Source organism: Macaca thibetana, chromosome 10 (genome assembly GCF_024542745.1).
Source record: "Macaca thibetana thibetana isolate TM-01 chromosome 10, ASM2454274v1, whole genome shotgun sequence".
Classification (NCBI taxonomy): domain Eukaryota; kingdom Metazoa; phylum Chordata; class Mammalia; order Primates; family Cercopithecidae; genus Macaca; species Macaca thibetana.
In genome coordinates this window covers 14851552-14878409 of record NC_065587.1, presented here as the reverse complement: position 1 = coordinate 14878409, position 26858 = coordinate 14851552, and the positions used below count along the sequence as shown (strand labels likewise).

The following is a 26858-nucleotide window of genomic DNA, read 5'->3' as shown; positions in this document are numbered from 1 at the left end:
ACCCTTTATAATTGTATTGCTGAATGATTTATCTTGCATACACATTCACCATTTCTAATGTACTTTCCATTTTTAATCATCTCTTCATTTATCTATCCCTTCGTATCAGCACTTTCAGTAAATAAAAAATGTAAGAAGACATAGCTAATATACAAATACATAACCGTATATAAATATATAATAAATAAATATAAGTACTGGAATATCCTACATACAATAAACAATGTCATACACAAAATCAAAATGACAAAATGACCATGTGCCACCACACAAGTACTATTTTTTATTTGTGGTAAGCAGAATTGGCATACTTTTGCTCCAACACCTAACTTGACTCATTTCTATGAAAATTAGCAAGTTTAAGGACCATAAACCCTATGTTTACACAGTACCTATCCCTGTGTAATTTTAATAAATTATTTTATTTTTAAAACAATACATGCATGTAATACAAAATTCAAAAGGCATAAAAGGTATACAATTAACAAATTTTGTTGGTATGATTTTTTTATATACAATAAAAATTAAATCTTCACCTATACCTTTATTCCTCTGTCTCTCAGTGCTCCGAGGAGGAGGCAACCGCTGGGGAGTGCTGTTTCCTGGCAGACGGTCTATGTACACATGGATACTTTTTTACTTTATACAAACAGTAGCAAACTATACACTCTTCTGTACTTTGATTTTCACACCTGATGTATTTAGAGAGTGTTCTGTGTTCATACAGAGCTGCCTAATTGTTAATGGCTGCATGATATTCCACTGTATGAATGTACCTTTTTTTTTTCTCATCAAGAATCTACCTTATTTTATTTCGCAGATTTTCTGTCAAAGAGCATTTTTGTTTCTTCAACCTTCTGCTACTTCAAATAATGCTACAATGTATATTCTTACACACAGATGCAAGAGTATCTATAGGATAAATTCCTAGAAGTGGAACTGTTGAGTCAAAGAATATGTGCATTTTACATTTTAACAGACATTGATAAATACTTCTTCATGGAAGTTATGTGACTTTTCACCACCACAGCAATATGAGTTCCTATTTCTCTACTCACTCCCTTATCAAACCATTGTGTTATCAAAAATTTTATTCTAATTTTACAGTTGTTCCATAAACCTCCCCCCAAAACTCAAGCTTCATAAGAACATTCCATTAACTCTGTAACTAACCCCAGCATTTAGCAATGTTTAACATGTGGTAAACATTCAAATTTTGTTAAATCAAATTTTGCCTCCAAGCAAAAGGAGAAGGGGAAGGGCTGTTGCACAATAAGAGAGGATTACATTTAATATAAATAACCAGAGTGTTTAAAATGTTAGCACTTTTTCCCTTTTAGAGAAAAAGGAAGAGAGAGAAGGAAAAAAGGATGGATGGATGAATAGATTGATTCTGATCTAAAATGGTTTCTCCTAGATGTTTAACAAAAAATAGGGGCCAAAAGCAGTGGCTCATGCTTTTAATCCCAGCACTTTGGGAGCCCGAAGTAGGTGGATCACTTGAGGCCAGGAGTTCAAGACCACCCTGGCCAACACGGTGAAAACCCATCTCTACTAAAAATAGAAAAAATTAACTGGGCGTGCTGGCACACACCTGCAATCCCAGCTACTCGGGAGGCTGAGGCATGAGAATCACTTGAACCTAGGAGGGGCAGGTTGCAGTGAGATTGCACCACTGCACTCCAGCCTGGGCCAGAGTGAGACACTGTCTCAAAGTTTAAAAAAAAAAAAAAGAAAAAAAGAAAAAATTCATACCTGTCTGAAATAGTTAAGTATTGTCCTACCTTAAAGTAAAATATACAATCTATCTTCAAAATGCCAAGAAAGCTGAGGGGCCTCCCAAAGGAAGGAAGGGAGATTCCCTCTCTGAAACTGTCATAGGATACTGAAACTTCTCACATCAATATTCTTTTTACACAGCTTCAAAAAAAATTGACTCTCATCATATATTTTACACAGTCACACAGTTAATATCTCATGCATTTGCTTCTGTATGGTACCCAGCATAGTTAATACTAAAAGTCTTTCAGCGAATACAATAAATACTGAACTCTGCAGCCCTCTAGTCATATGTATTTGCCATGGTCTCTGGCGCCGGTGCTTTGTGCTATAACAACCACCATAACAACAGATAACACATAAAACTGTAATGACTCATTTAATACAAGCCTCATTTATTATCTCCATTTTACAAATAAAAAACTGAAGCACAGAGGAGCTAAGTAACTTGCCTAAATGACACACAGCTAAGTAAGATTAGAGACAGAATTTCTGGTATCAGAAAGGGCCTTCCTTTTTTTTGAGACAGGGTTTCGCTCTGTTGCCCAGCCTGGAGTACAGTGGTGCAATCATGGCTCACTGAAACATCTGCCTCCTGGGCTCAAGAGGTCCTCCCACCTCAGTCTACTGAGTAGCTGGGACTACAGGCACACACCATCATGCCTGACTAAGTTTTGTTTTTCGGTTTTTGGGTTGTTTTTTTTTTTTTGTAAAGGCCGAGTTTCACCATGTTCCCCAGGCTAGTCTCAAACTCTTGGGCTCCAGTGACCCACCGCCTTGGCCTCCCGAAGTGCTGGGATTACAGGCATGAGCTACTGTGCCCAGACAGAAAGGACCCTCTTAACCAAATATTTTAATACAGTGTGGTAACTGCTCGGACAGAGGTATTCACAGAGTTATCTGTTACCACAGAGCCACCTGCCACTACACTTTCACATATACTCTGCGAATATTTCCATCCAAGCAATTATCACAGTGTATTAAAATAATCTATATACATATCCTCCGCAAATTTAAGTCACTGTGCAACTGGGTTTTAGGTTACCAGGTGGAAGAAGAAAATACCATTTCCACTCCTCGGGTCGGCACTTCACCGTTCCTATGCTGGTACTTCTTCCACTCCTGTGTGCCACCATTTCCTAAAACCCATCTCTTCTAAGGTAAAATCTATATCTTATTGTGTGCTGCTGCCCTAGAGATGCTGGCCAGACCTCTCAAATTGCCTTGGGTACCTTCTCAGAGTCCCGAAACACTACTGAGACCCACATCATTCCTGCTGGGTAGAACGGAGGCAGTATAGTTCCCACCCCTCCGCAGCCACCAGCCCAGATCGATGACTCTTATCAGGGACATGGAGTAACCTGAGCCACCTGCCAACCCATCTCTCAACTGCTAGGACAGGCGCTTTCTGCTATCAGGTTGCACAAATGCCTGGAAACCTTACACCGGGTGTGAAGGAAAACGCAATGGGGAAACAACACAGCATCTGGTGCCCTGCCTGCTTCCATTCACTACTTGGGGAAGGAACACCAACCTGTGTGACTTGGGCCACAGAGACTGAGCAGGCCTAATTCACCTACTGCAGAGCCTTGGGACCACAAAGACTGTACAGTGAGATTGGAACTGAGTAGAGGTCGACATTCACCTACAGAGTGAGACACAACCCCACTGGCCTCATCCTCATTCTCTAAACAGCTAGAATACTACCTCCTCCATAATATTCTCATGGAGAAAAAAGGCTATTGCAGAAGCCAACTCTGAAAAGCACATTTTATTTTGTATCTTTAAATGTAGAAGTCTCTAAAGATTAACTGTGCTAGAGTCAAACCTAAGCTTGATATCATTAATTCTATATCTAAATCAGAATCCAATTACTGTTCAGTATATACACACATATATATGTGTGTTTATATTCTCTATTGGTTGAGCCAAATTTACTTACTTCCCATCAAGTCTCAGTCACGGAGAGCCCATATCCTAGGGAAGAAGAGCATTCACTCAATTCTGGGGCTTTCCATAGACACAGGGGTTAAGGGTAGCCAGCGGCAATTATGGCTGCTGAGACGGGAACACCTATTAGAAACTAAACCTTCCTTTCTCACAATTCAGCACAAAACTTGGTTCACTGAACAGCATCCTGACAACAGTGACACTCAATCAGGATAAACCTAGGCATCTGGGAAACATCTGGTATACAAGATGTCATCATGAATAAAACTCACACTGCAGTTAGATTCCATGTGCAATGACTCACGGCAGATCTTGAATATAATTACTAACTCAATGACATATACGATAGCTGACCCACAATGTGCCCTACCAGTGTGAAAAAGACCAGGGGCAGCTGACTGGGGCACATGGAGAGACGAGGACACCTTTCACTCAGACATCTCCAAAAGGCAGCACCATCAGGTATCTGTAGGGTATTCATGTGAAAGAACAGAAATGTAGATTAGGTCTCCGATCCTGGGATTTCACGATTCCATTAAAATGCAGAATCATACTATATGAGGTCCTGCACTAATCAGTCATCTTTACCAGGTACATTTGGACACGGTTCTCTCAGTAGACCAGAAGAATCTTAAGTCCAGAAAGCTAACAAATAGAAAAAAAAAAAAATCTACAAACTGATATGAAATAATTTCCAAATAGAAAAGCAAAGCAAAGTGCAGAATAGTATGCATACTAATGCTGTCAATGGAGTTTTTAAAATAAATATTATGTAGGCACTATCTCTGGAAGGATACCCAGATAACTAACAATACTAGTTACTTCCAAAAAGATAAAATAGGCAGCTAGGAGAGGGGGAGATTTTTGACTCTTCTACCTTTTGCATATTTTGAATCATTAACCATGTGAATATATATGCATTAAGAAAATGTAAAAGGAAGAAGAAAATACTCCATACAAGAAACTCTCAGAAAAATCGCACCAAGAAATAAAAAGACTAAGAAATGAAAGGTTCTACTGAGCCTTACAGGCAAAGTCTGAGTTTATTGTTTGCTGTCACATTCTCTCTCTGAGCCTAAGATATGTTCTCCATAAAAATGAGTATACTGACTATTTCCCACGACTAAAGCAGAGGGCTGTTACAGATAATTTCTAGATGCCTTCAGCTCTGATGATTTTATACTACCCACCATTATCAATCCACTGATCTGTTGTTGATCTATTGTTCAATCAACAAAATTAGAGATGGAATAACTCTGAGATGAAAAAAAAAGCCAAAAAACAACGACAAACTATCATGCATACCACAACCAACTATCCCAGTTCTACGTGAATCAGCTGTCAGGTAACAGGTAAAATGTTTTCAATATCAAATATATGGCATGCCAAACCAATGAAATTCCTTTCACTCCATTCCTCATCAGTCATACCCTTTCATTCTTAAGGGCCATGAAACGGCACTGGATAAAGAGCCAAAAGATCTGGGTAAAAGCATCAGCTTTGCCATTTGCTAGTCTTGAGGCTTAGAGAGGTATATTTTCAGCTGAAACATGGGAAGAATCATCAACTATCTTTCAGGGTTGTTGAAGAGAATAAATAAGAGCCTGCACAAAAGCATTTTATAAACTGTAAAACATAACACAGAAGCTGGGTGCAGCTACTTGGAAGGCGGAGGTAGGAGAATCGCTTGAGGAGTTCAAGGCTGCAGTGAGCTCTGATTCCACCACTGCATTCCAGCCTGAGTGACTGACTGAGAATATCTCTTAAAAATAATAATAACATAAATGTAATTGTTGAGTATTACGTGCAATTTTAGTCACCATGCTTCAAATCTGGAGGGTGACTATAGAAAAAACAACACAAATTATTAAGATTTAAAAAAATAGATCACATAAGGGCTGATCTATCTTTTTCAACAAACATTTATCAGTTCTTTTGCTGTTGTTGTTGTTGTTGTTTTGAGACAGAGTCTCACTCTGTCACCTGGACTGGAGTGCAGTGGCACGATCTTGGCTCACTGCAACCTCCGCCTCCCGAATTCAAGCGATTCTTCTGCCTCAGCCGCCCAAATAGCTGGGATTACAGGTGCCCGCCACTATGCCCAGCTAATTTTTTTTATCTTTAGTAGAGACAAGGTTTCACCCTGTTGGCCAGGCTGGTCTCAAACTCCTGACCTTGTGATTTGCCCGCCTCGGCCTCCCAAAATGCTGGGATTACAGGCGTGAACCACTGAGCCCGGTCTACTCAGTTCTTATTATATTATATCCTGGGCACAAGGCTACAAAAGTTGAGATTTTTCCTTAGCTGGGCATGGTGGCACATGCCTATGGTCTCAGCTACTCGGGAGGCTGAAGTAGAGGACCACTTGAGCCCAGAAGTTCAAGGTTGCAGTGAGCTATGATAGCATCACTGTACTCTAGCCTGGGTGACAGAGTTAGACCCTCTAAAAGAAAAAGATTGTTCCTGCCTTGAAGGAAGAATTCCAAAAGCACTTGAGGACAAGAATAAGAAAATAGGACTAAGTAATAATGATAAAAATGGCTATTACATAATAGAATACCTACTACGTGTCAGGCCCTGAACTAAACACATTACATACAGTATCTCTTTTTAATTCTTACACTAATCCTATAACGTATTTTACAAAGAAAGCTGAGATTTAGATAGGTTAAGTCACTTAACCATGATCCCACAGCTGTGAAGTGGAAATGCTGGTATACCACCTCAGGGTTGTCTGTCTGCAAGGCCATTCTATTTTCTTTATAATCTCAGAGTGGTAAAACCTTCACTAAGCATCACACACACACACACACACACACACACACACACAGAGAGAGAGAGAGAGAGAGAGAAAGAGAGAAACCACTAATGAAAACTTTAATAGACCCTATTACATTTGAAAAATTAGCCTCTGATACAGTAAATTGAAAAAAGCAAGGAGCAAAAAATACAGGCCGGGCGCGGTGGCTCAAGCCTGTAATCCCAGCACTTTGGGAGGCCGAGACGGGCGGATCACGAGGTCAGGAGATCGAGACCATCCTGGTTAACACGGTGAAACCCCGTCTCTACTAAAAAATACAAAAAACTAGCCGGCCGAGGTGGCGGACGCCTGTAGTCCCAGCTACTCGGGAGGTGGAGGCAGGAGAATGGCGTGAACCCGGGAGGCGGAGCTTGCAGTGAGCTGAGATCCGGCCACTGCACTCCAGCCTGGGTGACAGCGCGAGACTCCGTCTCAAAAAAAAAAAAAAAAAAAAAAAAAAAAATACAGAGAGTTTGCTAGTGTTTGTGTCAAAAAGAGAGGAGGAGGGATAACGCACAAATTAGTAACAGTGGTTACTTGTTTGGTAAAGGGAATAGGGACAGATAGGAAGCAGAAATGAGAGGAAGACATTTCACTACAGATATATTTATGAATTTATAGTTAGGAATTAACTTACAGGTAGGGATCCTGCACGTAAATCCTGGTTTGGAAAATGCTACACAATAGCTCAGCATCACAACATCTGCTTATGAAAAGTGTAGTGTGATAGATTTTTTTTTTAATGTATTTAATTCTAATGTCCAAAGTTATTTAACTTTTTTTGGTGGGAGGCTGGGGCATGGGCAGAATGATACCTAGTATCATTTCTTAAACAGCAATCAATACAATACAGCTTTATTTATAATTAAATAAAATTATTTAATTTCCTAACTTAGAACAGAATGTTGGATCAAATTTTTTAGGTTTCTTTAAGCGCTGGGATACTGTTAAACCAAAGCATTTACTACTTGCCTCTAACACTGCAAAAATTACTCATAGTAAAGCTAAAATCCAAAAGGGGTAAATGATACCTACACCAAACTCAAGAAAGTCAAATAAGGGATTCTTAAAATAGGCTTCCCAGGATTGAAAAGCAAAGCCTACAGAGTAACACTTATTTCAAACTACTCCTAGAGAGAGAAATGCAGAGTAAGCAAAAAGGAAAATTGTGCATGCACACACGGATATGGGTTATCTATTAATCATAGCATTTTTATACAGCTGACAAAAATCACTAGGAGTCCCTGATAAGCGCCTCTCTGAAGGGCTACTACATGCACTTAGCACACTTTAATGCTTAAGTCTGAAGGTAGGAAATGCCAAAGTTAACCAACTGATCTCCAACACTGTAAAACACAGCCAGCTCAGAGCTAAAATGCTGCTGCAAAAAGATCTATTCAGTATCACAACAAGCAGCTAAAGATTTTTAACAAAGTAGAGGGACAGAAGATGTCTATAATGAGTAACAAACAGCAGCTGGGAATGGAGAAGAGCTAGCTAACAGAAAAATTAGTTTATAAATCCAAATACAGACCTTTTGAGTACGACTAGCATTACCTCAAAGTCTTGGATGATATCAAAATTTGCCAATTTATTATCAGCTTAATAAGAACCACGAATGAGACTAGGACTTCTATTTCAAATATAACACAAAACATATAGTAAAATCTTAAGTATATAACAAATACAGACATATATGAAACGAACTGCTTAAGCAATAGCTGTATAGCAGTACACTGCATTCTTTTAAACGAGGTGTGCATAGCATAAGACCAGGGTCAGAGTTTCAGGACAAGTACTACCAACTCCCTGTAAGCTCTGCCAAAGGGGAGACTTCCAGAAGTTCCAACAAAGTCCTCAAACCCACTGTGCCAGCCACTAACAGTGACCATGTTCCTGGAAGCTTGTATATGAGGAGCAAACCAATGGGTTAAGCTTTGTGGATGTTGGGAGCCACCACAAAACATCTTTCAATTTTGCCAGTTTTCACTTTGAAATCACACATTCCTACTATCTTACCCCCTAGAAACTAAGAAACAGCAGGTGAAAGCTGTCAAAGCCACATATTCAGACTGATTAGGGGACAAGCCAGTCTGATTAGGGGACAGCAACCTCCTTTGCAGATGCTTTTGCAGGTGAAGGAGAAGCTGAATAAGGAGAAATTTAATGGCGGTAGGTGGCTAAAAAAAGATCTACAATTCCTGCCTTTTACCCGAAATTATTACCTATCCTCCCAAGAATTTTTGTGGACCACTGAACTGAAGAAGGAAAAGAAAAAAGGAGAAAACAAACTAGGCTGAAAGTGTGACTGTATAAAAATCCCCAAGAGGATGAATTATGAAACTAAACTCCACGCAACAGGGCTAACTATGCAGGTTGCTTTTCCACTTGCCTAATGGCCCAAGACAAATAGAGCAGGGCCATCCAGGAGTCCCAACAACTTCCAGGAAAATGGAACCAACATCCTCCTGTCTCAGAACAAGCCACATACCCCTGAAAGTAACCCCTAAGTGAAATCCATATAGATCTGCTTTGAAAATCACTCTGGCTGGCAAAAATTAAGGCCCACTCCTTCAAACAACTGCCAATTTGTACGGGAAAAAGCTCATTTAAAAAAAAAAAAAAGCAATTGAAAAAAATTCCTATGAGCCTCTGTCCAAGAGTATTTCAACTCAAGCAATTGCTGCAGGCCACATTCAGACACCCCCAGTCTCCCCAGAACTACACCCCGTCTGTAGTTCCTCTAGTTTTACTCACGTAGCTTCTGCCTCCACCCCAATCCCCAGAGCTAGGAGAGTTCCACAGCCACACCACCCATCCCTCATGATAAATCACGCTTTGCTTGTGGTATTTCCAATTAGAATCTGGCAAAATCAATGCAGCCAGAAAAAATAAATAAATACATAAACAGTATGCCTCCTCAAAAACCACATGCCTGGAATAAAATATCCAATACCCTGTGCAAAATGTCTCTTCTTCAACAAAGGAGAAACCAAGGAACCAGACTATACATGGGAAAAATCCCACATACCAAGGTGTTATCTGGGGACCTAAGTCCCTGAGAAAACCCACATCTTATGGTTGAACACACCCATGTGGAAGTCTAAACCTCAAAGGCTGTTTTCCACCCTTGGGAAAACAGGTTTTTTAAGCAGTTATTCAATCATTATCATTTGACAATTCAAGAATGTCATCTACTTCATAAGTGGTATTTATCATGTGTCCTGTGCCTTGAATTTTTGGCAGAAATTTCTAGATGCCACGTAAGTGCAGGACTCGTCAGAAGGAAGTGATATATTACAGGCTGCTCTCTCTCATTCCCTTCTCAGAATTCTCTTTATTCACTGAGACCAGAAAAGGCCAGAGGCACTATGAAGTATAATCATTTGCAGCTAAAGAGGCCCCTACTAAACTGGCTGGAACAGGCAAGGATTATACAGGACCCCAAACCAGAAGCTGAAAGTGAAGTACGAGGGGAGAACAACAGCCAGAGAGAATTCTTATAAAATACTTCTATGAATCTCTCGCCAAAGCTGAGATTTAAAGAAACAATATCAAACTTCCTTATTTTCAAACATATCCAATAAGAGTGATGTGAAAAATACCATGTATTGTGAAGGGTCTCCGCTTGGTATTTTCCCCAGATCCATAAAAACAAGCTATAGTGCCAGGCACGTGGCTCACGCCTGTAATCCCAACACTTTGGAAGCCGAGGCAGGCGGATCATGAGATCAGGAGTTCGAGACCAGCCTGGCCAACATGGTGAAACCCTATCTCTACTAAAAACACAGAAATTAGCTGGGCTTGGTGGCGGGTGCCTGTAATTCCAGCTACTAGGGAGGCTGAAGCAGAAGAATCGTTTGAACCTGGGAGGCGGAGGTTGCAGTGAGCCGAGATCATGCCACTGCACTCCAGCCCGGGTGCCAAGAGCAAAAACTCCATCTCAAAAAAAAATAAAAAATAAAGCTATAGTATCTGACGAAATTCACTGGTTGAGAAGGGAAAGGTTAAGGCCTCCAGTTGATCCAATAGTTCTCACCCCAAATGGTAGTAATGCATGTGAACTGCTACACTCCAGAATCCTGCAGCAGCACTGTAAAAAGGTAAATCAACAGCCTGCTCCAGTGAACTGGAACAGGTTGGCTCTAATTGCCCCTCTCACTTGTGTGGTTCCTCTTTTCTCCTTAACCACACTATCACAAAGGAGCTTTTTACACATACACACGTGCACTCAATTAATATCTGAACACAGGAAACTAAATATCAGGTTGCCATGCCTACCCAACACACTCAGCAGTTAAATTCTACCCCAGCTTCTGTTTTCAGAGACCCCTCTCTCACCTTTAACCCTGATATCAATGAAAAGATCAGGTAACATCCACATATCACACAACATGCCGTCTTCACAGGGGATGGAAAGCAGACCAACCGCCAGACCCCCCAGGGAAAATCTGGATAAACAATTAAAGCCATCTGCAGACCCCAACTGAGAGGCAGGAAGACAAAGTTCAATTTAACAAAAATGGACAGCTTCGTGACTACTTGGGCCCAGGCATGGTGCTAAATCCTACAGACTCCTAAGGATCTCACACTCTGGGTAAGCGTGGTGGGGCAGACATTCCATCAAGTATTAATCTAAAAAGTCCTTTAACAGAGCTATAGACATGATGTCTTGGAAGACAGCAGGAGTGCAGGTGTGTGGGAGACATGGGAATGGTCACAAAAGGCATCCAGGAGGAATCAATATCCAAACTCATTATTAAAGATTGAGCCTTAGAAATGTGGGGGTAGAAGAGATGAAACAGGAACTTTGGGTAGAAGGAAAAGGAACAAAAGCACAGAGGTATTCATTAGCTGGGTGGCACCATATGCTCAGAAAACCATAAGCTACTGGACATGGACTTGGAGGTGGAGTGTAGAAAGAGACGGAGCTTGAAAGTTACACAGAAGTCAGGCCAAACAAGATAACAGACAATCCTAAAATCAAACACAAGCTTTCAAAAGATTTTAAGTGAGAAGTAACAAATTGGCTCTTTTATTTTATTTCTGAGACAGAGTCTCACTCTGTAATCCAGGCTGAAGTGCTTTGGTGCGATCTCCGCTCACTGCACCCTCCACCTCCTGGGTTCAAACAATTCTCCTGCCTCAGCCTCCCAAATTGCTAGGATTACAGCATGCGCCACCATGCCCAGCTAATTTTTGTATTTTTAGTAGAGATGGGGGTTTCACCATGTTGGCCAGGCTGGTCTCGAACTTCTGACCTCAAGTCATCTGCCCGCCTCGGCCTCCCAAAGTGCTGGGATTACAGGCGTGAGCCATCGCACCTGGCCAGATTGGCTCTTTTAGATAGATCACTGTGTCAGCAGTCTGGAGAGCGGGTTTGAAGAAACTGAAAAGGGACCACAAGAGACAACACAAAGGCATCCCAGCTCAATTTCCATAGACAAAATGACAACAAAAAGTGCCACTTTTGAACCAACATATTTAACAAAACTTATGAAATTTGAAACACAGTATTTTCACTGTTCCTGCATTCTATGTACCACTAAAACAGCCAGTGAATCTGTCACCCACCCTCCTAGCAGAGATCCCACGGATTCTAGGAAATCCATGTCCCCACTGCAGACACTGTGATACCGGCAGTGGTCCTTTTACTCCTTAGCAAAGAATTGTCTCCCCTTCCTCTGACAAGAGAGACCACAATGACCAGGTTCATTCCGCTCCTCCACCCTGGATGATGAGCAAATTAGGTTTTCTCTTTAACACACTGCTCATCTCTAGTAGTTCCCAACTCTGGCACTTAATCAATCAGAAGCACGTTAGCCACTCCATGCAGATTAAACAGTAAGCAGGAAGTTAGTGCTGCATAGCAGGATATAAGGAAAGCAAGAAATAAACATGTAGTGCTGGGTTCCTTGATAGGCACTTTAAAGAATCCCAGTTCTCATTAGAGTGGTTTATAAGAGTATATGTTAATTCTCCCAGTTCACAGATGTGGGAGCAGGAGCTCAGAGATGCTGAATAGCTCATTCACTTGGTAAATGGAGAAGCCAGGATTCGAATCCCAATATAAGAAGCTCTAAATGGTGCTTCCTTACTACACCATATTTCAAATATATATGTATAACAAATATGATTACATATTAAGATTGGTAATAAAAATATCTCACCGTTAAAAACAGAGAAGAGATTCATGGATAGGAAGAATCAATATCATGAAAATGGCCATACTGCCCAAGGTGATTTATAGATTCAAAGCCATCCCCATCAAGCTACCAATGACTTTCTTCACAGAATTGGAAAAAACTACTGTAAAGTTCACATGGAAACAAAAAAGAGCCCGCATTGCCAAGATAATCCTAAGCCAAAAGAACAAAGCTAGAGGCATCATGCTACCTGATTTCAAACTATACTACAAGGCTACAGTAACCAAAACAGCATGGTACTGGTACCAAAACAGAGATATAGACCAATGGAACAGAACAGAGCCCTCAGAAATACCACCACACATCTACAACCATCTGATCTTTGAAGAACCTGACAAAAACAAAAAATAGGGAAAGGATTCCCTATTTAATAAATGGTGCTGGGAAAACTGGCTAGCCATATGTAGAAAGCTGAAACTGGATCCCTTTCTTACACCTTACAGAAAAATTAATTCAAGATGGATTAAAGACTTAAATGTTAGATCTAAAACCATAAAAACCCTGGAAGAAAACCTAGGCAATACCATTCAGTACATAGGCATGGGCAAGGACTTCATGACTAAAACACCAAAAGCAATGGCAACAAAAGCCAAAATAGACAAGTGGGATCTAATTAAACTAAAGAGCTTCTGCACAGCAAAAGAAACTACCATCAGAGTGAACAGGCAACCTACAGAATGGGAGAAAATTTTTACAATCTACCCATCTGACAAAGGGCTAATATCCAGAATCTACAAAGAACTTAAACAAAGTTGCAAGAAAAAAATCAAACAACCCTATCAAAAAGTGGGCAAAGGATACGAACAGACACTTCTCAAAAGAAGACTCTATGTAGCCAACAGACACATGAAAAAATGCTCATCATCACTGGCCATCAGAGAAATGCAAATCAAAACCACAATGAGATACCATCTCACACCAGTTAGAATGGCAATCATTAAAAAGTCTGGAAACAACAGGTGCTGGAGAGGATGTGGAGAAACAGGTAAGCTTTTACACTGTTAGTGGGACTGTAAACTAGTTCAACCATTGTAGAAGACAGTGTGGCGATTCCTCAAGTATCTAGAACTAGAAATACTATTTGACCCAGCCATCCCATTACTGGGTATACACCCAAAGGATTATAAATCATGCTGCTATAAAGACATATGCACACATATGTTTACTGTGGCACTATTGACAATAGCAAAGACTTGGAACCAACCCAAATGTCCATCAATGATAGACTGGATTAAGAAAATATGGCACATATACACCATGGAATACTATGCAGCCATAAAAAAGGATGAGTTCATGTCCTTTGTAGGGACATGGATGAAGCTGGAAACCATCTTTCTGAGCAAACTATCACAAGGACGAAAACGCAAACACCACATGTTCTCACTCATAGGTGGGAATTGAACAATGAGAACACTTGGACACAGGGTGGGGAACATCACACACAGGGGCCTGTCGTGGGGTTGGGGGAGGGATAGCATTAGGAGATATATCTAATGTAAATGACAAGTTAACGGGTGCAGCACACCAATATGGCACATGTATACATATGTAACAAACCTGCACATTGTGCACATGTATCCTAGAACTTAAAGTATAATAAAAAATAAAATTAAAACAGAGAAGGGACATATATCTTACAGTCTCAGATTAAGGGATCACTCACAATTAAACGATCACGACTGGAATCTCCAAATGTTACCAAAAAAAAGTCACTTCTGAGCATTAGTGACCAAAAAGTGTTCAGACTCAAATAATCAAAGCAATCTGGCTATCCTCCAGAGAAATGTATCAAATCCTCCACACACTTTCCCCTCAGAGCCCCTAAGACAAGATTTGAAAAAACTCATGGCTGACTGCTCACTCTCTTGAGTAAATGACTTCCCAAACTACTTTGCCCACCCAAATTACAGAAATGCGTCCAGGATTCACATGGCAGTTCTGATCCGATTTGTCCCAATCCTGGCTCAAGCAGCTTTGCACTACTTTCCTAACCAGATCAGCATCAGCCAATGGGTTTATTCAAGCTGATCTGTGATGGATTAGATAATGAAACCTTAGCCTTGGAAGCTGCCTGCTTGTATTGGGGTCGTAGAGGAGAAGAATAGGAAACTCAATACTCCTAGGGGCCACCTAAAACACCAAATGCACTCACCATCCCTCACTCCATCTGTCTGCTCATGCGCCAATTACTGCCATTTCCTTCCAATCATGTCTGCGATTCTTCGCTCCTGTCTTTGAAGGAAGTACACATTCGCCCCAGAATAAAGATGTTTAGTATGCTTTACAAATGTATATCAACAAAAATTGAAAGAAATCTGCTTACTAAAATGACTGTCTTTTTCTACAAATTATTAAAGCCTGACATCAAACTGAAGGCTGGAGAGATGTTAAACTAGAGACTGACTAGCAACATTCCTGTTTATACAAAGTAGTATAACTCAATTTCTTTCTCAGCAGTCCTGTAATCTTGAGGCCTGTCTGCACCAGTCTGCTTTATAGCAAAATGAAAGTTAAATTTCTAGTTAGCTTCTGTTGTGTTCACATGTCAGTGTGATAGTGAAAAAAAAAAATGACAGAGTAGCTAGAAAATGGGAGGCAGTTGGGAGACAAATTCAACTCAGGCTAATCTCTTGAGTCACCCCGAAGAATAATTCTACTCTGATTTCAGATCTGACTTTCTCCTTCTCAAATACATTTCCAGTTTTACATTTGCAGACTTCCTTGTGAGACATGGGGGAAAAAGGAACAATTTTTACATGACTGTGCCTCAGTTTCTCCAGCTACAATATTTACCACTTTGGTAGTATTATAGGCTTAATGTCTGTGTCCCTCCAAATTTTCTATGTTGAAGCCCTAACTCCAGTGTAACAGTATTTGGAGGTAGGACCTCCAGAATTAGCTTTAGATTGGGTCATGAGGGTGGGAACTGTATAATAAAGGAGCGCCCTTATAAGAAGGGGAAGAGACCACTGACTCTCTCCCCCCAAGAGCACACACTGAGGAAAGGCCATGTGAGCACACAGCAAGAAGGTAGCTATCCATAAGCCAGGAGGTGGGTCATCACCAGACACGAAATCTGCTGGCACCTTGATCTTGGACTTCCCAGCCTCTAAAACTGTCAGAAATAAATGTCTGTTGTTTAAGCCACCCAGTCTATAGTATTTTGCTGTGGCAGCCCAAGGAGACTAGGACAGGGAGAGATGAAAAATTCAGTAATTTCAGTGAAATATTGTTCATTAAATTACTTGTAAGAAAAAAAAGCACAATATTTTTATAACTCTTCTCAAACGGTAGCACCATGCTTAGTTGCAGCACCAAATACCCAAATGAGGGTACAAAGAGACATCCACTTATGAGGAAATAAGCCCATAAATAAGCAAATGGGAAGATAAACTACTTCAATAAATACAGCATCTACAAAGCAACTTCAGGCTATCTGGAACCCCTTCCCTGAAACCTGAAAGAAAGTCATCTTACCACTAGAATCAGCTGCTAATAGGAATAACTGCTGAACCTACTTGGCTAAACTGGATTTATGACTCTATGGTGAGAAGCAGTTGCTCGGCCATATAATAATTATACCATATCAACATTTCACTGACATAAAGAATTCTGCTGAAAGCTATAAGTAGTAAGGTATATCTTACCTTATACAGCAGCTGAACGTTTAGAAAACTGCACAAAAATAAAATTTTTGTGAATCAAATTGTTCACTAGAAAAGCTGACCAAAAGAATTCATTCCCCAATATGTTTTATAGGGCCTAAATTTCAAACATATCAGACTTAAAGTGAAATGAATCTCTAATAGCCCTACGAGTAACTCATTTAACTTCCCACCAAGTTTGAGTACAGTATTTCCAAGTGCTCTCTCTAACTACATTTCTTGAACTGTACATCAACTTTCCAGTTGAGTTTGTCACTTCTTTCCTACTCTAAGGTTCAGGTTTCTCTATTTCTATACTCTTTCCAGGGCTGCATCGACTCTTCTTCCACCTACATCACGTTTCTGTATACTGCCTTTGAAAGCACCGACCCTTCCTCTCTTTCTCCTAGGGTTCCTTCTGAGCCTAAGGATTATAATAAAAGCTTCCGCTTTTTTTTTTTTTTTTTTTTTTTTTTTTTGAGACGGAGTCTTGCTCTGTCGCCCAGGCTGGAGCGCAGTGGCCGGATCTCAGCTCACTGCAAGCTCCGCTCCCAGGTTCACGCCACTCTCCTGCCTCAGCCTCCCGACTAGCTGGGACTACAGGCATCTGCCACCACGCCTGGCTACTTTCTCGTATTTTTAGTAGAGACAGGGTTTCACTGTGTTAGCCAGGGTGGTCTCGATCTCCTGACCTCATGATCCACCCGCCTTGGCCTCCCAAAGTGCTGGGATTACAGACGTGAGCCATCTTGCCCAGCCTGTAATAAAAGCATCACAGACTCTCTGGAGTTTCCTAAACTCCATTTTGGTAAGTGATGATTTACTGCAAAGCTTAGTGATACAACTTAACAAGATTCAACTTTGGAACCTAATGCTTAGCACTACAGGTCCATTTAGTAAGTAGCCTTGGGAATGACTCCAGTAAGTAAACTTATTCTATAAAAAGGGGTGAATCCAAAGTGCCTGGAAAATTCTGTGATGATACCCTTACTCCGGAATTTCGTAATTTTTTCTTAACCCTTAACTATCTGTAAAAGGTAAATTTCAATTTCAATTTAACAGGCATTGAGCGCTTACCAAGTACCCAAAACTGTTAGGTATTACGAAGGATACATACAAAGGAAATATAGTTCCTATCCTTTAGAAGCTTACAATCTTAGCAGTGAAACAAGAATAATAAAACAATTAAGGGACAATAAAAGATGATGCACAACTAAGCATCAATATACCAGGAGGCAAGAGTAGGATCTGAATGGTGCAAACTAAGCTGTCAGGGAAAGCTTCACAGAAGGAGCTAGAAAACGTGTTAAGAAAACAGGCCAGGCGCAGTGGCTCATGCCTGTAATCTCAGCACTTTGGGAGACCAAGGCAGGCGGATCACCTGAGGTCAGGAGTTCGAGACCAGCCTGGCCAACATGGTGAAATCTCATCTCTACTATAAATACAAAAATTAGCGGGATGTGGTGGCGCATGCCTGTAGTTCCAGCTACTCAGGAGGCTGAGGCACGAGAATTGCTTGAACCCAGGAGGCAGAGGTTGCAGTGAGCTGAGATCGCACCACTGCACTCCAGCCTGGGCAACAGTGAGACTCCACCTAAAAACAAAAAACAAAAAACATGTACTTTAAGGCAAGCCCACATACCCAAAACACTGGCTACAATAAGATTTTTTGTTTTTTTGTTTTTTGTTTTTTTTGAGACAGTGTTTCACTCTTGTTGCCCAGGCTGGAATGCAATGGTGGGACCTCGGCTCACTGCAACCTCCACCTCCGGGTTCAAGTGATTCCCCTGCCTCAGCCTCCCTAGTAGCTAGGATTACAGGCGCCTGCCACCACGCCTGGCTGATTTTTTGTATTTTTAGTAGACAGGGGTTCCACTATGTTGGCCAGGCTGGTATTGAACTCCTGACCTCAGGCAATCCGCCCACCTCAGCCTCCCAAAGTGCTGGGATTACAGGCGTGAGCCACTGCACCCAGCTAAGATTTTTAAAGTGTGTATTTACATAGGGCCTATAGATACTTCTAAACCGCTAATATCATCTCCTAAGACTACCTGTCCCTGCTCACTCTGCTCCAGCTATTAATACATTGGTCTCCTGTTCTCAAACCAAGCAGTCTTCTTTCTCAATGCCTCTGCGCCCTCACCTCCTCTACCTGAACCCTCTTTCCAAAAACATCTGAATGGTCCATTCCCTCACTTCACTCATAGGCCATCTATCAGAAAGCCCTTCCGTAACCATCTGCATTCTCTCCCTTCCCATCTCTCCTTTTCCCTGCTTTATTTTTCTTTTAGCCTTTATCACCATACAATTATAGTTGTTGATTTATTAGATGTCTCTTCCCATTCAATATTAGTTCCATGACAGCAAGGGTTTTTCGTTGTTGTTCACTATTGTATCTCAGGGTTAAAACAGTGCCTGGGATGCAGCAGCTGCTCAATAAACGTTAGTTCAATGAATAAACATTAAGTATATTCATGTAATACTCTCACACTTCTTTAAAAAAACTTTTCACCCATTTGTTTCCCCACATAGATTGCATGCACCTTAAGCACAGTGAACTGGACTTATATCTTTTAGAAGGTAACTTAGAAACCGGCCGGGCGTGGTGGCTCACACCTGTAATCCCAGCACTTTGGGAGGCCGAGGCGGGCAGATCACGAGGGAAATCATCTTGTACACATACTTTATTTTATAGCTAAGGAAAACAGAGGCCCCAAAATGAAAGATTTCTGCAGGCACTCAGCTAGTTGAAGGCAGGACCTAAATCAGTGATGATCTGAATACCTGTATGACATAGGGGAATGGACCTACAACAACGAGAATGCACAGAAGGCTGGGTGTGGTGGCTCACGCCTGTAATCCCAACATTTTGGGAGGCTGAGGTGGGTGGACCACCTGAGGTCAGGAGTTCGAGAACAGCCTGGCCAACCTGGTGAAAACCCCCCTCTACTAAAAATACGAAAAATTAGCTGGGCATGGTGGCACATGCCTGTAATCCCATCTACTCGGAAAGCAGAGGCAGGAGAATCGCCTGAACCCAGAGGTGGAGGTGGAGGTTGCAGTGAGCCGAGATCGTGCCATTGCACTCCAACCTGGGCAAAAAAAAAAAAATGTATAGAAAGAAAATAAACAAAGAACATCCACAAATACACAGAGTGAAAAAAGGATTCTCAGAGGGATAGTTCTCAGCTACCCCCAAGGACCTAACCACTCTTTCCTCTGCACACCCCTGTGACGTCCCTACATATTGCTCCATTTCCGAATATCACTATCTTTAGCCAATTTGAAGGCAACCAGCAGATAATAGGCCCCAGGAGTAAATGAGGGAAAGGGATGGGGGTCTCACTATTAACTATGATTGACAGAAATGATAAATGAATACATACAGACATACACACACACACAAAGTAGAACCTGCTCACCAGCACCTATATCCAGTCTTCCCTCCTTACCATCCAATATTAGCTCACCTCACCTGCAGTCTCCCATTTTCCTGTCTTTTTTTCCATGGCCCTGAGCTTTTACTTCTCACAATCCCTCTACCTGACAGAGTTCTAATGGAAAATAAAAGCAGGCAAACAAAACAAAAGAATTCAACAATAAACACCAAGAGGGTCACTTTACCTAAATCAACACAAGTAACAGGGTAAACTCTGCAAAGGAGACCAAGAAGCACACAACAAATACGCTAGGCTTAAGTACAGCTCCGTCCCTAACACAGGAAGTCAGGCAGAGGCTTGAAAAGCAGGGAGCAGAGCACAGGAAGTCTTTTAGCACTGCAGAGATTTCCAAGAGTGGTGTAATGGAGACAGCACAGGAATAGGAATTAGAAGACCAGGCTTCTGGTTCTAGTTTTACTACCAGCTAACTGGGTGGCCTTACCCAAGTCACTCATCTTCTCTGGACTTCTGATTCCCCATCTATAAAATAAGGTGGTTAAAACAAGCTGGGACTCAAATCCCCTCCAAAAAAAACAAAGATGAAAATTATTGACTCTCTGCCACCAAAAAGTGCACATCACCTTTTATAAGTAAGAATCTTCCTAGTCTGTCCAGGTTAAGAACCCCTGGAAAAGATGTCTAGTCTTCCTCATCCCTCTAACATCCTATGACTCTGAGAGAACTAGGCACATGTCTGCACAATTGCTGATAGGTGAGACTCACCATTTCATAGCAGTATTTTCTGGGCAGAGACCAAACCCTAAAACCTACAAAGGTTTCAAGGTCTTCCTCAAAACTATGAAGTCAACTGACATCATCAATACCTTTCCCATTCCCTACCCAAATTAACCACTTTTATCTTTGAATCCAGAATTGAGAATCCAGTCTTCTAATCGCCCTATAAATTTTTTTTTTTAATAGCCCAGGACATTAAAGAGCTATTTTGTGTCCTGGAGATGTAGAATGCAATTGGCAAAGAACAGGAGGGACATGTCTGGTGTCTCCCTTCAGACTCATTAGTATGCTCCACAAAGTTAATGAGACTAAGCACCACCGTGTCCCCACAACATTACCAGACTCCCTGTACTTCTCACACTCTCTGTGTGTTTTAACCCACAATCTCAGCCACATCCCCTCGGGGCTCTCTCTCGGAGTTTTCTTGCTTTTCACTCCTCTCCTTGAAACGCCACTTCTCTTCCCCATCCCAGCGGGTGCCCAGGGCTGCCAAAAGGTACTCCCTCTTCTTGGGAGGTTTCCCACGAGATCCCCTCTTCCTCGACTCCGTCCAGAGAACCCAGGATTTCCCGGCTTCCACTCCACCCCAGGGCACTAAGGAAGGATTTGAAGAAATGGAATCCATCTCAACCACGTTCGATTTCCCCCCAAAACCTATCCACTCGTCGTGCCTCCTCGCCCCTCAGGAATCAGGACCCTCTCAGGCACACCAGGATCAGTCCTGCAACCTTCGTTCCTAGCCCGAGCTCGCCCCACCTTCCAACCAGGCCCCGACTGGTCCCCCCATCCCACCTCCAACCCAGGACCCCCGGAGGCCCTCCCTCTTTCCAAGCCGGGGAGCCCGGGGTCGCCCCTCACGCCACTCCCCCTCTCCCCCGCAATAACTGGGCGCCCCGTCCCGCGCGGTCACCTGCATCCCGCCGCCACCGTCGGCCGCCGCCTCCTCAGTGCGCGGCCGCTTGCTCAGGCCGGGATCGGCTCCGTCTCCTCCCGCTCCGGGCACCGGCAGCTCCAGCTCCGACTCCCGCTTCATGCCCCGGGCAGCGGCGCCGGGCCCGAGCTGAGGCGGCTGCTGCGGCTGGGCGCCCTCCGCCATCCGCCCGCGCCCCCCTCGCCTCCGGGAGCCGGGCGACCCGCGACAGGCCACCTCCCCCTGGGCCTCGGCCCCGACTGTCGCGACAGGCGGGCGCGCGCCTGCCCCCGCCCCCCGCGTGCGTGCGTGCGTGCGTGCGCGCGAGCGCGCGGACTCCGCGCCCCTCCGCGGCTCGCGCCCGCAGCTCCTCGCCTGGCCGCTCGCTCGTCCGCCCGCCCGCCCGCCGGGTTGTCGGCGCGGGGCCACTGGCGGGTCGCGACGGGCACTCGCTCGCACCCCCGCACGCACACGCGACACCCGGCCCGGCCCGCCGCGCCGCCCCGCCTCTCGCACTCCCGGAGCTCGCCCGCCGGCCGCGCTGGCTCACACTCTCCCTCACAACACGCCGGCCGAGGGAGGAAGGGGGCGGTCCGGGCTCCCAAGGCGTAGGGAGGGCTGTTTATTTGGGGGGAGGAGGGGCGCGAGGCAGGAACGAGCTGACTGGCCGGGATCCTCCGACCCGCCACTGTGGCAGCACCGGGAAGGCGGGGAGAGAGAAAGAGGGAGGGAGGGACCGGGATGTAGGACTCCAGCCCGCGCGGGAGGCTATGGCTAGGGGGGCGGTGGCTGCCTGCGGAGGGGCGGGGCCAGCCCTTCTCGGCAATCTCCGTCGCCTCCTCGCTAGCTGCCCGAGGGAGGCTGGGAAGCGATCGGGGAAGCTCGGGAATCTCCGGCACGGGCCTGGGACTGTCCTGGAGGCTCCGCGCGGCAGGAGTGCCGGCCAGCGCAGAGGGGGCGGGGTCAGTCTCCTTTTGGGGCGGGGCCGTAGCTTGGAGCAGGCGGGGCTTGAGAGACCCGAGGGCCAGGGAGTGGCTCCTGCCTGTGGGACTAGTTGTACAGTGTTGTGTCCTGAGTTTACCCGCCTGAGCACCTTGGTTCCCGGGGAGGGAATGGGCACTCTGTGAGAGGCAGGCTATTTGCCTGCTTCCCCTCCCGCAGAAGGAAAAAGATCTCGAATTGGAAGGTCGAGGAATGAAGCCACCCGTCTGTAGTTCACCCCAGCTCTGAGAGCTTTTACTCTGACATAACTCACATTCCTAATGAAGTTAGTACTAATATCCGATGTTTGTAAGAGTTTTAGGGTTTGCACAATGCATCCACAGACCCATTTCAAACTGGTAATATAGGTAGATACCATGATCTCCATTTCATTGATGATGAAACTGAACCTTAGTTAAATCCTGCAGCAAAAAAGTGGCAGATCCAGAATTCAGAACGCTGGACCATACTCTCTTTCTCTACACTTTGCTGCCTGAGGAGCTCTTTATGACTTGTCAACTTCGTGGAGACAGAGATATCTGTGCAATAGATTCTCTCCCCTACCAGACTGTGAGAACAAGGACTGCCGTGATTTCCCTGGGTTCCATATCGTGCCCTGTACATTATAGGAATAAAAGGATATTGCGTGAATGACCTGGATTCTAATCTTGGCTTTGCTAACTAGCTTAAACAAGTTACTTCATCTCTTTGGACCTCAGCTTCATCATTTGTAAAATGAAATGGTTTGGATCAGTGGCTTTCAACCAAGGAGAAACTTTGCCATTCCACCACCTCCACTCCCACATTTGTCAATGACTGAAGGCATTTTTTTTCCTTTTTTTTTTTTTTTTTTTTTTTTGACACAGAGTCCCGCTCTGTCGCCCAGGCTTAAGTGCAGTAGTGCGATCTCGGCTCACTGCAACCTCCGCCGCCTGGGTTCAAGCAATTCTCCTGCCTCAGCCTCCCCTATAGCTGGGACTACAAGTGCGCGCCACCACGCCCAACTAATTTTTGTATTTTTAGTAGAGATGGGGTTTCACCATGTTGGCCAGACTGGTCTCAAACTGCTGACCTCAAGTGATCCGCCCGCCTCGGCCTCCCAAAGTGCTGAGATTACAGGCGTGAGCCGCCACCCCCGGCCAACTGAAGGCGTTTTTGATGGTTACAACTGGGAGGTGCTGCTGGCATCTAGTGTGTAGAAGTCAGGAATGTTGCTTGACATCCTATCATGCACAGGACGGTTCCCCCAGGAGAGTTATCCAGCCCCAAATGTCAATAGTGCGGAGGTTGAGAAACGCTGGGTTAGATGATTTCCAAGGTCTTCCCTTCCAACCAGTCTGTGATTTGGCCTTTGAACTTGGGTTTAACCTGGCAAGGGCTGGAACAGTACAACAGTAAAGATCCCTGCTTCAGAGTCAGACCAACCCAGATGAGAACCCAGGCTTTCCCACCTCCTGCCCACGTAATGCGGGACCAGTGGTGACTAAGAATTTCTATGTAAAAGGTATTTGGGGATTGCAGACTGGTTGGAAGTGAAGTCTGGAGGACTTGCCTTGAGAAGGTGAGTAGCTGTATTAAGCATATTGTTTATATTACTTAGGCTGTGTTATAAATCAATAAAATAAGATGAAAATAGCGGAGTTTTAGCTCTGCCACCTACCAGTCATGATACCTTATGATAATTACTTACCCTCTCTGTGTCTCAGTTTCTTCATCTGCAAATTAGGATAACACCTTCCTAAAAAGATTATTGTATGAATTTAATGTTATCACGTTTAGAACTTTGAACAGAATGATTTAGGATAAGCACTCCATAAGTGTTAGCTATTATTATTATTACCATTATCACTTTATTCACTTTTTTTCAAATGGAGTCTCTCTCTGTCACCCAGACTGGAATGCAGTGGTGTGATCTCACTGCAACCTCCATCTCCTGGGTTCAAGCAATTCTTGTGCCTCAACTTCCCAAGTAGCTGGGATCACAGGCGACCGCCACCATGCCCGGCTAATTTTTTGTATTTTTAATAGAGACAGGGTTTCACCATGTTGGCCAGGCTGGTCTCAAACTCCTGACCTAAAGTGATCCACCCCCTTTGGCCTCCCAAAGTACTGGGATTACAGGCGTGAGCCACCACTCCTGACTTTTAATCACTTTTTTTTTTTTTTTTTTTTTTTTTTGAGACAGAGTCTTGCTCTCACCCAGGCTGGAGTGCAGTGGCGTGATCTCGGCTCACTGCAAGCTCCGCCTCCCAGGTTCACACCATTCTCTTGCCTCAGCCTTCTGAGTAGCTGGGACCACAGGCGCCCGCCACCACGCCCAGCTAATTTTTTGTATTTTTAGTAGAGACGGGGGTTTCACCGTGTTAGCCAGGATGATCTCGATCTCCTGACCTCATGATCCGCCCGCTCGGGCTCCCAAAGTGCTGGGATTTGAGGATATTTCGTGATGGGCTATGAAACAACAGTGGGTGTTTTCTTTTTTTTCCTTTAACATAGGGACATCAGCAGTTGGTTTTCTGAAAATTTTACTTATTGAACTGGTAGCATAAGAATTCTCCCTTCCCAACTGGGCACGGTGGCTCACGCCTGTAATCCCAGCACTTTAGGAGGCGGAGGCAGGCAGATCACTTGAGGTCAGGAGTTCAAGACCAGACTGGGCAAAATGGTGAAACCCCGTTTCTACCAAAAATACAAAAAAATTAGCCAGGTGTGGTGGCAGATGCCTGTAATCCCAGCTACTCAAGAGGCTGAGCCAGTAGAATTGCTTGAACCTGGAAGGCAGAGGTTGTAGTGAGCCAATATTGTGCCACTGCATTCCAGCTTGGGCTACAGAGCGAGACTCTCCAAAAAAAAAAAAAAAAAAAAAGAATTCTCCCTTCCCTACTTGCCTTGCCAAACTACTGAAATCTAAATGATGTTAGATTTTCCTGGGCTGCCCCATGACCCAGCAAGAAATGAGATTTGAGATTGGGGCTGCCTGTGACTGAAATTTTTGTTATTCAAGTAGTGCTCAAGTCTCTAAGAAATAGAGCAATGCAGGCCGGGCGCAGTGGCTCGAGCCTGTAATCCCAGCACTTTGGGAGGCCGAGACGGGCGGATCACGAGGCCAGGAGATCGAGACCATCCTGGCTAACACAGTGAAACCCCGTCTCTACTAAAAAAAAAAAATACAAAAAACTAGCCGGGCGAGGTGGCGGGCACCTGTAGTCCCAGCTACTCGGGAGGCTGAGGCAGGAGAATGACGTAAACCCGGGAGGCGGAGCTTGCAGTGAGCTGAGATCGCGCCACTGTACTCCAGCCCGGGCGACAGAGTGAGACTCCGTCTCAAAAAAAAAAAAAAAAAAAAAAAAAAAAAAAAGAAATAGAGCAATGCAGTATAGAAATGTCTGAATGACCCGGCAGAACAAAGAGAAATTGGACTCTGCTCTGTAAACAAGCATTATGTATTTAGGGAGAGAGAGGAGAATTAAATGCCTACAAATCGCAGAAGAGGCAAAATGCACCAGGCGCTGTGGCTCACGCCTGTAATCCCAGCACTTTGGGAGGCCGAGGTGGGTGGATCACGAAGTCAGGAGATTGAGACCATCCTGACTAACATGGTGAAACCCCATCTCTACTAAAAATACAAAAAAACAAAAAAAAAAGTTAGTTGGGCGTGGTGGCGGCACCTATAGTCCCAGCTACTCGGGAGGCTGAGGCAGGAGAATGGCGTGAACCCAGGAGGCAGAGCTTGCAGTGAGCGGAGACCGTGCCACTGCACTCCAACCTGGGTGACAGAGCAAGACTCCGTCTCAAAAAAAAAAAAAAAAAAAAAAAAAACAAGAGGCAAAATGCATCCATGGCAGCACAAAGACCAGGATCATTTCTTTTATATACATCTGCAGCCATTTGTTTAGAAGCAGGTAGTTAGGAAGCATTACAGAGGAAGAGGACAGTAAATATTTTCGGCCAGTGGCTCATGCCTGTAATCCCAGCACTTTGGGAGGCCGAGGCAGGCAGATCACCTGAGATCAGGAGTTCAAGATCAGCCTGGCCAACATGCAAAACCCCGTCTCTTCTAAAAAATACAAAAATTAGCTGAGTGTGGTGCCGTGCACCTGTAATCCCAGTTACTCAGGAGGCAGAGGTTGCAGTGAGCCGAGGTCAGTCTGGGTGACAGAGTGAGACTCTGTCTAAAAAAATATATATACATATTTTTTTTTCTAGAAGAATTTTTAGCTGCAGGAACTACTGCCATTCTAACATTTATTCATTTATTTATTCAACAAATTATGGACAAGTGTCTGGAATACCAAGATGACAAAAAAAAATTATTCTTAGTCCCAAAGAGCTCACAATCTAGGAAGAGATGAACAAATCCAAAGACAATTGCAATGCATTATGACAAAGGAGTCATCTCTCATAGTGGTCAAG

The 26858-nt window shown here is 43.7% G+C and overlaps 1 protein-coding gene across 23 annotated transcripts in view; it reads right to left on the bottom strand.

The window, feature by feature from the left end:
- Positions 1-22059, bottom strand: part of RBFOX2 (RNA binding fox-1 homolog 2) — a 296547-nt gene extending 274488 nt beyond the window's left edge. For 15 of the 23 annotated variants that reach the window (XM_050806241.1, XM_050806245.1, XM_050806244.1 and 12 more), the window contains exon 1: positions 21465-21745. In XM_050806241.1, coding sequence (XP_050662198.1) covers positions 21465-21650 — 186 coding nt within the window. In that variant the 5' untranslated portion in view covers positions 21651-21745. Of the gene's footprint in view, positions 1-21464 lie in introns of all 23 variants that reach the window. The other 8 variants (XM_050806250.1, XM_050806254.1, XM_050806251.1 and 5 more) reach the window with 2 other exon arrangements.
- Between the last annotated feature and the right edge of the window lie 4799 nt (positions 22060-26858).